This window comes from Monodelphis domestica, chromosome 3, assembly GCF_027887165.1.
Source record: "Monodelphis domestica isolate mMonDom1 chromosome 3, mMonDom1.pri, whole genome shotgun sequence".
NCBI classification, from domain to species: Eukaryota; Metazoa; Chordata; class Mammalia; order Didelphimorphia; family Didelphidae; genus Monodelphis; species Monodelphis domestica.
The window spans coordinates 85,420,495-85,433,263 of NC_077229.1; the positions used below are offsets into that span (position 1 = coordinate 85,420,495).

The following is a 12,769-nucleotide window of genomic DNA, read 5'->3' on the forward strand; positions in this document are numbered from 1 at the left end:
GCATCATTAAGGGTAGCTCAGAAAGTCATAATTTTCTTAAATGGACAGGGAGCTCTGCAGAGGGAGCACCAAGGAGCATCTGGAAAGGTAGGGTATCAGATGCCGCTAGGACTTTGAACTTGACTGAAACTTCAGATTATTTGAGTTTCAGGCTGAGCACTGACAGGATTTACCCCTGTTTAAATGATGAACTGAAAGAATAGATGGCTTGGCTCTTTTTCTGTTTATTACATGAATTAATTACTTTAGTCCAAGTTAAATAGTGAATGCCAAATGGTTACATTAAACAAGTTGTGGGGCCTTTAAATTCGTGACCAGGGACAGAAGGCAATTTTTCTATACATTACAAGGAAATCCTCGCTTAAGCTTCAGTGAGCCACAAGCACTTAAAACCCATGAACCTTCAGCTGGTGGTCCTTAGCCAGCCCAATCTCCAGGAGGAATAGGCGTGTGTTCTTGAATTGAATTACTTCCCCATATTCTGGATGCTCAATTACAGAACCATTGCAGGTGAATTTCTTCTTGAAAGACTTCACAAGTTTCTTAGAATGGCAATCATCAGCAATTCCTTGGACAGTAGTGTGGATCTTCCTCCCATAGTGCGGATCTTCCTCCCATTTTTCTGTTGAAATCTTATATGAATATAATCCACATTCCCAGCAGGAAGTAGGTCATCACTCTCACTTGCAACAGCAGAGGGGTTGAAAGAGTGGAGCATCTAGATAGCAGACATATGATAGGATTGTCCCTTTTCCTTGGTGGAAATGGCCTACCGAAGGCAATGGAGGGAGAAGGAAAGGGGAGTGAATCTGAGGGGGATGGGGACCTAGGGGACTAGACAGAGAGGCTACTGAGTCCTTGGGGATGGCTCAGTGACTAGGAATTTGAGGAACTTATCAAGATTACTTAAATATAAGTATCTGAAGAGAATCACTCAAAATAGGAATAAGACTTGTCTGACTTCAAAAAACAAGTAAAGAACTAGAAAAAGATGATACAAAATGTCAGAATTTGCTTTAATATAAATTAAAATTTCTATAATTCCCCCAAAATGGTCTACTTTGTGATATCACACATCCTCTATTATGGGAGATCTTCACCTAGAGGTCTGCTAACCAATTTTGCCAGGTTTCCTGTAAGCGGTTTCTAGTTTTGTGGGAAAACACACCTAGGTTTGTAGCAGGGTCTTGTCTCAAGAATAAGAGGTTCAAAACTCTATTCAATCTAAAAGTGTGAAAGAATTGTATTTAAAGAAGTGGTTTATGGTAGTCAAAAAGTCTAGTAGCTTAGGGAATACCATTGGAACCACTTTTTGAGATGCTATGGGTTTATATAAGGGAAGTCAGTTCTCTGACCATGGTATTAAAATTACTCCAAGGATATAATATATGATGAATTCCAAATCAACAAGCTGTTCTTTCATTAATTATTGACATTTCAGTGAGATGTCAGAAGAACCTATTAGGGCAGCTTTGAAGATCAACATTAAGTCTAGAACCCCAAAGGGAAATCTTGCTTTTTACTGATTGTCATTTACATAGCAGTTCCTTGGTGTGTTGAGGGGTTTTTCACTGAAGTGGTAACTAGGAAACCTAAGAGAAAATATTCTTTTTGGTACCTGGCCTGAGGATCTCCTCTCATTCAATGTCTAGTAGCTTGGACTTGTCACATTAATTTCCTGATATGTGTCCAATGCTATCTTCACTAATGAAAGGTAGACATACCCAGTATTTTATGTTGGATCTGTTGATGGAAACCCTTCAATTTAGAAAATTACTGTCTTTTGTATCTTCTAGCAGTATATTTATGGTTTTCTAGGCCAATTTCCTACATGTATTGAAAGGGAAAGGTAGTGTTGCACCCAGATTATGGAAAGCCTTCAATGTCATTCAGGGAATATATCTTCAATTTAGTAGGAAATAGTAGACAGTATTGAAGGTTCTTGAATAGGAAAGAACCATTGTATTAAGGAGTTAAGTGAAAGCAAAATTGGGGTTGAGTATGGATTTTCACTCTTATATTAAGGCCTGTTAAGAAAAGACTGCCATGTACCCTCTGGTGACAGTGAGAGTTTCTTATTTCTTAGATCATGACAATGGGAAGAAAGGTAAAGTAGATGCCAGATGCATTGGATGTGAATTCAACAGGGCTTGGCACCTCATTGGAAATAGGAAATAATGGAGAAATATACTAAATGATAATACTAAAGTTTCAAAACTGTAATGATTACATTAATTATGGTACCATGGACAAGTGATCATTTTATCTCTGCTGGAAGAACTTCATTGTTGGGAAATTCACTGACTCCTGAAGCATCCCATTTAATTTCTATGTGGATCTGATTTTCGTAAAGAAATTTTTTTCTTTAAAGAAATTCTTATTTATATTGAGCTTAAATCTGCAATCCTGTAATTCTGCAGATTAATCTTTCTAGAAAATTCTAGTAATGTTTTTAAATAGGAAAGAAAGAAAACACCTGTATAGTGTATATACTAAATGTTGTACTTGAAAGTATCATTCTTGTGTAAGTTCAAGCTTTAGTATACCTGGTTTCCTGGGTATAGGCATCATTTTAGATCATGTTAACTTTAGTTAATCTCCCTTGATCTTACAATGAAGTAAGGCTATTGCTGACTTAAGGATGGATCTTGGACTCAACAACTCTCTGGCCCCTGCCTTTGTTCTGGGGGGAAGGGAATAGAGGGAAGACAATGGATTATGTTGTCTCCTTTTGTTCTCTTGCTACCTCCCATTTCTGAACTGTTCTTTCTAGAGAGCAAATTTCCCATCCCTCATTCTTCCTGCCATATTACTGTTGCCCTTCCCATAACTGGGAACCCTTTCTACCTGAGCAGAATTTATTCTACCTGTATATAGTCACTTAAAAAATATTTACTGAAGATTTTATTTAAAATATCATTGTTCTGGCCTCAGACACTTCCTAGCTGTGTGAACCTAGGCAAGTCTCTTAACCCCATTGCCTAGCCCTTTCTGCTCTTCTGCTTTGGAACCAATACACATTATTGACTCCAAGATAGAAGGTAAGGGTTATAAAAGAATCATTGAATGTCAATAGATACACTTCAGCTTACTTATTACTTATTGATATTTAAATCAACAAATTACATTGAATAAAATATTATAATCACTCCCTCTAATTCCTCAAGATTCCATTCATTAACATTTACATTACTTTTTATATAGCCATAACTAGTGTGTTCTCCATCCATTTAACTGTTTTTTTGACTTTGTTATTTGATAAAGGTCTTGCTGTAGTTCTTTGTATTCTCCATTATTGCATTATACCCAATTGGCTTATTGGATTTCATAACAATAATTTACCACAAATTATTTAACTATCGTCCTATTATAGGATTGTTTTGATGTTTTTTATTCATGAACATATGCCTACTGATGCTCTAAAAATTATTGAGTCAATAATTTTAATACTTTCAGATCATAGTCTCCAAAATGTAATTATTGGATCAATAGTATATGATGTGAGATTGTTGTCCAAAAATATTTTAGAACTTTGTAATTCCATTTTCAAGAAATTTGTATTAACCTATTCTTGATCTAACATATAGTTGTTGCATTTTAATTATTTCCTACGTATTTCATGAGTTTGAGGCAGTACCTCAAAGGTATGTTAATTTATATCTTTCTGATTATTAGTGAAATTGAACAATATCAAATGATTATTAGGAATTTGAAGATTTTGTTTTGCTTGAATATATGTTTGTAAAAGAAGTTTTGTTTTTATTGCTTTCTCATTTAGGTAGGTGAGAGAAAATACAGATGACAACACAAATAATATTAAATTAAAATATTTACATTCATTTTAAAAAATGTTCAAGTATTTTGTTAAGGAAGAATTCCTACTGTGATTTTTAAAAACAATTATAGTTGTCAAGTTATTATCTGCACAACTATAATAAATATATTCCCAATCCAAAGAGTTTTCTTTTTAAATTACTTTTACTTTATTTTCATATGAGAAAGAACATCTATTTGGTTGTAACTAACTCTTTACTGAATTATTGATCATCCCCCCCTTCATACTTGGGATAAATATTTTGTGCTACTTTCTTCCATCATTTTTGTAGTTTTGCAGTTTTTATTTTTAAATACTTCATTTTTAATATTTTAATCTATAAGTATTTATTTATTTCAATGTTTAACTCATAATATATTTTGACCTTATAGGAATTCTATTCCTAATTTTTTTATAATTTCATTTATAAATTACTTAGTTTCTAATTATGCTTAGGGGGGTCTCCAAGGATATAAGAGCTGAAAGTGTTTAGAGGTCACCTAGTCCAACTCCACTTTAAATATAAGGAAACTGAGACACAGAAAGAGGAATTGACTCATCTGAAAAAATAAAAGGCATAGATCTTGCATTTGAACTTGAGTCTTCTAACTCTAAATCTAGTGTTTTCTCCATTACAAAATATGGGATGACCAAATTTCCATTTTGTTAACTTCTCACTTCCTTTCCTTGTAGATATATCAGATGTATGGAACCAGAAAACCAAACATACCTGTCAGGGTTTCTCCTCCTGGGAATTTCTGAGAAGGAAGAACAGCAGATGCCCCTCTTTGGGCTCTTCCTGGGCATGTACTTGGTCACTGTGTTTGGGAATGTTCTCATCATGCTGGCCATTGGCTCAGACTCCCATCTCCACACCCCAATGTACTTCTTTCTCTCCAATCTGTCCCTGGTAGATCTATGTCTAGTTACTACCTTGGTACCCAAGATGCTGGTGAACATGTTAACACACAATAAGGCCATCTCATATGCTGGATGCTTTGCTCAGATGTACTTCTTTATGAATTTTGCTTGTTCAGACAATTTACTCCTTACTGTCATGGCCTATGACCGCTTTGTGGCCATCTGTCACCCTCTACACTATGTCACTCTGATGAGTCCACGCATTTGTAGCCTACTGATTCTGATCTCATGGACTATAAGTATTCTATACTCCATTTTTCAAATTGTAATGATGATGAGACTGTCTTTCTGCACAAAACGTGAAATTTCCCACTTTTTCTGTGAGCTTAGTGAAGTTATAAGGATTTCCTGTTCTGACACCCTCATCAATAACATAGTAGTATATTTTGCAACTGGTCTCCTGGGTGTTCTCCCCCTCACAGGGATCCTTTTCTCTTACTCTCAGATCTGCTCCTCAATATTAAAAGTACCATCACCGGGAGGAAAATATAAAGCCTTTTCTACCTGTGGGTCTCACCTCTCTGTTGTTTCATTATTCTATGGGACAGGTCTTGGAGTTTATCTGAGTTCTGCAACTACCCACTACTCTAGGAATATCTCAATTGCCTCAGTGATGTATTCTGTGGTAACCCCAATGTTGAACCCCTTCATTTATAGCCTGAGAAACAAGGATATAAAGGATGCTCTGAAGAGGATCATTAACAGAACAGCATCCCCTTAATGACTGGGCATCACACTGGGAATCTGACACCTGTAACTGAGGTCAAGAGTCTGGCAGACAGAGGAGCAGTTAGGTGATTCAGTGGATTGAGAGCGAGGCCTAGATATGGGAGATTATGGGTTTAAATATAGCCTCAGATATTTCTCAGTTGTGTAACCATGGAAAAGTCACATAGCCCCCATTGCCTAACCTTTACCACTCTTCTGCCTAAGAACCAATACACAGTATTGATTCTAAAACGAAATTAAGGGTTTTTGTAAAATAAAAAAAAAAATAAAGAATCTGGAAGACAGAAATCTTGGATTCAATGTTTGACACCCATTGACTATCTCTGGCCCCACTTTAATGACTGTATGAACTCTTTACTGTCACTCATACATTTTTTCATGATATCTATTTCAGGACTTTCTCTGATGTTGCAGTCTGATTTTTCATGACCTGTTCTGTCATAACATCCATTCTTTCTAAAGAAACACTAGATATAGAGTTTGGAAAGACCTTTTTCTAGTCTTTGGGTCATATTTTTGTATACTTTGGATAAGGCACTTATTTCCTTTGAGCCTCAATCTTTTCATTTTTTTAAATGGGCATTATAGGAACTGTCTCACCACAAAATTAATTCCTGTCTATGAATCAAATAAAATTATGTAAGAAAAAGGATGCAAAAAGTTTTAAAGTCTTATAAAAGTTCAGGAAGAAAAAGGAAATGGAGAAGAGAGAGTTTTCATTTTTGGATTATTCATACTCTCTTCATCAGGTCAGATACCTACTTTCCTATCCTTAGTTTCTTGTTTTACTTTGGTGGAAAAAAATTCAATAACTGTTTGCCGATTTTTCTCTTTAAATGTTCCTTAGACAACAGTATATCCATGAGCAAATTTTCAATTCCTCTACAATGTGGATCAAATCTTACCAGACCCTGTGTTCTGCTAATCCAGTATCAAAAATCCAGTATAATCATCTATCACAATTAGACATTGGAACTATTATTATGAACACATTAGGCATAAGGATTTGGTAGGATGTTGCCTTGTCTAGTGGATTAAGTAATAGACTTTTCATTAAAAAAGGTGAGTTCAAACTCGGTATCAGACCCTGATAACCTATGGGACCTTCAGTAATTTACTTACACCTCCCAGGCTTTGTAATAATGTAATAACAATAATAACTAACATTTATATAGTACCTTAAGAGTTGCAAAGTACTTTAGATACATTATCTCATACAATACCATAGAGATAATAGCATCTACCTAATGGGAAATATTTGTAGAACACTTTACAAATCTTAAAATACTACAACAATATAATCTATTAGTAGTAGTATTAATAATAATAATATTTTATCTTTCTCCTTTACCTCAGAATCATGAAATCATAGATTCTTATTTCTGTAATAGAAATTAGAAGTTGTCTAAGTCAGGCCCCTACAAATGAAAGAATCCTCTTTATGATAGGTAAACTTCTAACTATGCAGTTGTAGCAGGTATATAAGAGTTTGAGTAAGATTGGATTTACATCGGAATCCTACTATATACTAGTTTAGTGATCTTGTGCAAATTGCTTAACCTCCCACTTCCATTTTCATCATCTGTAAAAAAGGAAAGTTGGGTTGGATGATCCACAAGCTTTCTTCTAGCTCTAAGTTTTTTCTACTTGTCCTCTTCCAGTGATAAGGAACTCACTACCTCTCGCCCTGGCCTAAAGATCATTGGATTGGATATCAGTTGTGGAAACTGAGCCCCAGTATGTCTATAGCTGTTCTCAGGTCTTACAGGTTACTTGTAGGATTAGAAGCATAACTCAAATGTCTTGACTCCAAGTTTCAAGCTCTTTTTGCTATGCCTGCCCCACTCCTTCCTGGTACCGTCTTATATGTTGTAAAAGAAAGGTAAGTAAGGAGAGATGATTAGATAGATTTCCATAGGATCTAGGAGTAGAAGACTTTGAGGAAGAGGCCATCTGAATACAGTAATAGTTCCATTGACCACAGAGAGAAGAAATAGTATTCACTGGGTTACTGTTATTAACTCCCCATGTGACCTTACAAAAATAATTTCCACTCCTCACTATTCACTTTTAATTTCCTTCTCAGTAAAATAGGAAGAGTAAACGCTCCATAAGAATAATCTTTATATGGGACTTCTGAGAATCATAAGAGACACTTGATGGAGAATCCCTTTAGAAAATGAACCCTCAAAGTTCTGTGTGGCCTTTCCCTTGGCTAGTGATTTATATAACTGCTATTAAGCCACTGAATGATTAGAAGTGCTGCCAATTTGTATTAATAATAATAGAATTTACATAATGCCTGCTATGTGCCAGGCACTATGCTAAGAACTTTACAAATATCACCTCATTTGATTTTCACAACAACCCTGGGAGATAGGTGGCTATTATTATCTTCATTTTACAGATGAGGAAATTGAGACAGAGGGTAAATTGCTTCCCCAGCCATACACCTAATAAGTATGTGAGGCTAGGTTTGAACTCAGGACTTTCTAACTACAGACCCAGAACTCTATCCAATGAGCCACCTAACTGACTATAAAAGTTATGCTAAATGATAGACCCTACATAGGAATGGATCTTTTTTATTTCTTTTTTTTTTTTTTAATTTTTACTCTAACTGCCAGAAGAACTCCCATTTCAGGAAATTCCCCCTTGAAAGTAGAGGGAACTTTTATGTTAAGGGTATCAATGATGATGATAATGATGAATAACTTCATTATCAAATAAATGTACATTTGTTTATATAAATTTTAAGATAGTTATAGTTTTTAAGATTTGTATAAACATGAAAAAATATTTATTTGCACTAATAAATTTATGTTTCAGGTTTTCAAAGCCCTTTGTAAAGAAAATCTTTTTAAATCTGCATAGCAACCTTATAAAATAGGTACTATTATTATTATTATTTTAAAGATGAGGAACCTGAGGCAGACAGAGGGTGAGTACAGCTAGTGTCTGAGAGAGGTCAAATTTGAACTCAGGAATTCCTGACTCCAGGTTCAGCAAGTATAATATAATGCAACCCTTCCTCCTGCAAGTGGAGTTAATACATTTCTTTGAACTTCATCATATAGTATCTGTTTGTAACCTAACCTGGTACATAAAAAATTCAATAGTTCTTCTATATTTTGTAACATTTAAGCACCACCTTATTGTAAGATAAAAGTAACTACTTCCAAAGTCATCCACAGGAAAATTATTAGCAGTAGCAATGGGCAACCTGAGATGATATCTGAGAAATCATTTCCATGACACTATAAAACTTGAAACAAATGGGTGATCTTTAAACAACATATGACTACCTGAATAAGTGAGTCTGTGCATACTTCAGTAAGCCTACCCTATCATGCCTAAAGGATCAAGCATGAGTCACCAAACCTGAGCCACCTGCTCATGTGAACTTCAGAAAGCCTGTCTAAATGAACACGGGTGGGCGAGCTTAACTGCTCCTACCTAGATCATTGTAAGATTATCTGTGTAATGTAGGATTTAAATTAATATCCAATACTTCAAGTATTATTTTTATAAAGTTTATTATCTGACAAAATAGAACCACAGGACTGTTTTCAACCTGCTAAAAAATCCCTGCTCCATCAAAGCCATGACAGGAAGGAAAAAAGAGAGAGAGACACCTTCACCCAATTTATATTCTGTCTATGTCAGCACATAAAGACAGGAAGTGAGTGGTGTTCTGGAAATCGTAGTTTTTCTGGGGATCATAATTTTTAGGGTATGTGAATTTTAGATTTACTCCACCCTGCTTAGTCTTTAGAATTCTAGCAATCAGGAATGTATACATCACCACTTAAAGATTAAGTGTGAAGGACAAAAGTCTATGACCTGCGTGTGCTAGCAAGTGACAAATGAGAAACAACTGACTGAACCCCTGGGCTGTCCAAAGCCAAGTTGAAGCACCATTGGTACATGTGAAACACAGGAAGTGATGTAAAGAACTGCCTTTATATTTCGCATCACTTCCTGGGAGAAGGACTTTGGTGGTGGTACTTGACTTGTAGAAGCTGGAGCGTGGGACCTCAGACTGCTTCCCTGAGATGACCATGTGGCGACTGATAAGACTGACTCCCCTTTTCCTTGGCCTTCTGAAGGCAACAGTCTCTGTGAAGACCCCTTGGCTGAGGCCTTGGAACTCCCCCTGTCTCAGACAAGGCCAGAGCAGATCTTCTTCCCTGCCCCCCCTCTCATTCCTAATTTCTTCCTTCTATTGTAAATAAACCACCATAAAATTTCATCCTGACTTGAGTATTTCATTGGGTTTTAGAATTTAAATCCCTGGTGACCACTAAAAAATATGTTCAGTCTCAACTCTAAATTTTACCCTTAACAGATAACACATTCTAATTATACAATCCCCCCCTCAGATCCTTTGGAAGACTAGTCTCCCCAATGGATCTTATAAACATAACCAACTTATAAATTACAATAATTTAGGGATAAAAGGGAAAGAGAACAAAACCAAAACTAGGTTCATTGGCAAAAAGTCAATTGGGGGAAGTCCCCTTTGACACAAGAGTATACATACAAAATAAATGTTACAACCCCTCACAGTTCAATTTCACTACAACTCAAAGTTCTTTCTGGATCTTTAATGTGAGGTTTCTGCAGGCATCTCCGTGGTGCCTTCTTCATTAACTTCCTGGATTCTGGGATGTAGCAAGTCTCTTAAATTTTATAAAACTAGAATTTTATGACAATTATACAATCCCCCTGAGGAGGGTGTTGACAAACACATGGATCAACTCAGGATACATTAATTTTCACTAAGAAAATAGCTTTATAAAAAACAATAGCATAGCAGCTAATTCAAAAAATCTTTTGGTTCTAAAATATCATTAAGAATCTAGATCATTATGGTGAAAATAGGTTAAATTGAAAAAATCATGCAGAAATTACTTGGGTTTCATGGGAAATACTCCCTTTTGGGAGCCATCTGGGGGTACTATGCCCCCTAGGAAAACCTTCCCAGCTCCTCTTTTATGAGACTATAACAGTTGTAAATGGCATGTTTTTATATATCTTAACCATTACATTTTTATAAATGTGGAGGTGAGGATTAGTGCTATAACACTTCACTTTAGCTACTAAATGGACCCTTTCCTCTTGTTAAAAATAACCCAAAGGTACTTTTATAATGGTATCTTCTCCAGTCCAGTCATATGGAGAGGGACAAATAAAGACAATGTAATACCACATATAGCTAATTGTCAAAACACAGTAACTTAAAAATGACATAGTGTAACAGAACGTAACAAACAAAATAAAATCTTAAAACAAGCAATCAACAAATACAATATATGTGACAGGATACAGGCACTGAATTCAAGAGTCCTTTTTTCAAGTTCCAATATAAAGACTTCCATAGGCTTAAAAATCTACTTCCAGACACTTTAAGGTTCCTTCCCATCCCCAGGATCATTATCCATTTAGGTTCCTTTTGTCATACCTCTGGAATCTCCCATAATGAGGGAGAATTCCACACTGAACATCATGTGGATGTACTGTAGAGACTGGGCAGACCAGAATGGTAAGTGGGTATAGGGAGATGAATCTCTCCTCACAATCACAAGGACCAGTGCACCTAGGAACAGTTGGAAACCACTAAAACTGGGAGCTGTTTGAGATAGGTAATGTACCATTCTTTCATAGAGTGAGCCATGCTTGCAATTCTCCTTCCTATTTGGAAGAGTAACCTTTCTTCCCCTTCCCCCTAGGGGTAAAATGCCAAGGAGCAGCATTTAAGAGGGTAAAACTCTCCTCAGGTAAAAGCCCTTTAGGGGCTAATTATTGCCTAAAGGAAACACACCCAGGCTTCCAAGGCTAGCAGTGAGCAAGTACTCAGCTGTTGGCAATGTAAGGGAAAGAGGGATTTACACCTTCCAAGACTCTGGAGAGCAGCTCCAATCAACAACAGCAACAGCGGGAGCAGCAGAAGCAATGGCTCCACAAGGACCATCCAGGCAGGGAGGAAGGATTGGCAGGAGCAAGTGGCTGGAACCACCCAGGGAGATAGAAGCAGGAGGCAGTATTGGCAGTAACAGGCAGCAGCTCCAAAGAGAGTTCCCCGGGGGGTGGAGAGGGTGGTGTGAAAAGCCATGGCAGGAGAAACATGGTTTCTTTTTAAACTAATATACATAGAGCGAATTAAGGGTTCTGAACCCCACTTCTGGTCACCATAAATGTAGGATTTAAATTAATGCCCAATAATTCAAGTATTATTTTTATAAAGTTTATTATCTGACAAAATAGAACCATGGGACTAAGTTTTCAACCTGCTAAAAAATCCCCACTCCACAAAAGTCAACAGAAAGGAAAAAAGGAGACAGACCTCCACCCAATTTATATCCTGTCTATGTCAGCATGTAAAGACAGGAAGTGAGTGGGGTTCTGGGAATCATAGTTTTGCTGTTTTCATTTTAAAATGGCTCTGAATCCTGGGAGACTACATCTTCCAGGACTCTCTACCCCAACTTCCTCAGACACATCCCACTTCCTTTGTGGGAGGTGTCTGAGAAGATATAAAAAGAAGAGAGAAGCTTGGGTTTGGGCGCCTTTTCTGCAGAAGAACCTTTTACCCCAAACCCTTCCCTCCCCCCCCCCCAGCCCTCACTGGAGATCTAATTTTCTCTAGTCTTTCCAGACTTTTATTTTCAGAGCAACAATAACATCTAAATAATATCTAAAGATCCCTGAATTCTGGCTTTATTTGATTTAACTCCCAAGCCATAATTATTCTAGAAAAAGAAAAACCTGGTCAACTTCCCTACCGACCGAGACTGGGGGACCTCCAGTGACCTTCCTTTCCCTACATTTTCCATCAAGAGCTGGGAATCGTAGTTTTTAGGGTAACAGATTCTAATTACACAGTAACACCCTCTCTGGGGTTAGCTCTTCAACTTGGAACTTGAAGGTTGAATGTGAGTCCCCAAGGAATGATTACTCCAAGTTCAATTCTAAAATGGTAGTTTATGGTTAGTTAATGGTCTCCCACCAGCCTCCTTATCTGTCAAAGCCAATCAGTGAGCATAGGTAGCTCAAAGCAAAGACATTTATTGAGGTAGGATAGTGAGTGTCCCATAAACGTGGGGCACACTTTACCACAAATATACACTGTATCCATGGGAGGAATGGGCATACAGTTGCCCCTCACTATATCACAAATCACTTGTCTGGGCTTCACTGTATCATGGGTTTTTTTTAAATATGTATCTAATTCTGTATTGAAACATTTTATCTAAATCATGAGACCAACTACAGAGCTGTGTTCTATTTCCTGGGAGCTGATTG

At 36.7% G+C, this 12,769-nt stretch overlaps 1 protein-coding gene and 1 pseudogene across 1 annotated transcript; one reads left to right on the forward strand and one right to left on the reverse strand.

The window, feature by feature from the left end:
* Window positions 1-386: 386 nt before the first annotated feature.
* Window positions 387-733, reverse strand: LOC100011427 (eukaryotic translation initiation factor 1-like; annotated as a pseudogene).
* A 3,537-nt stretch (window positions 734-4,270) lies between these two features.
* LOC100012932 (olfactory receptor 7C1) lies at window positions 4,271-5,711 on the forward strand. Its single transcript, XM_001367276.4, has one exon. It carries the CDS (start codon window positions 4,521-4,523, stop codon window positions 5,454-5,456), a length of 936 nt encoding a protein of 311 aa, XP_001367313.2. The 5' UTR covers window positions 4,271-4,520; the 3' UTR covers window positions 5,457-5,711.
* The last annotated feature ends 7,058 nt before the right edge of the window (window positions 5,712-12,769 follow it).

Excerpts from the sequence above, each read along its gene's own strand:
- LOC100012932 (XM_001367276.4), top strand. The coding sequence starts at position 4,521 with ATGGAACCAGAAAACCAAACATACCTGTCAGGGTTTCTCCTCCTGGGA.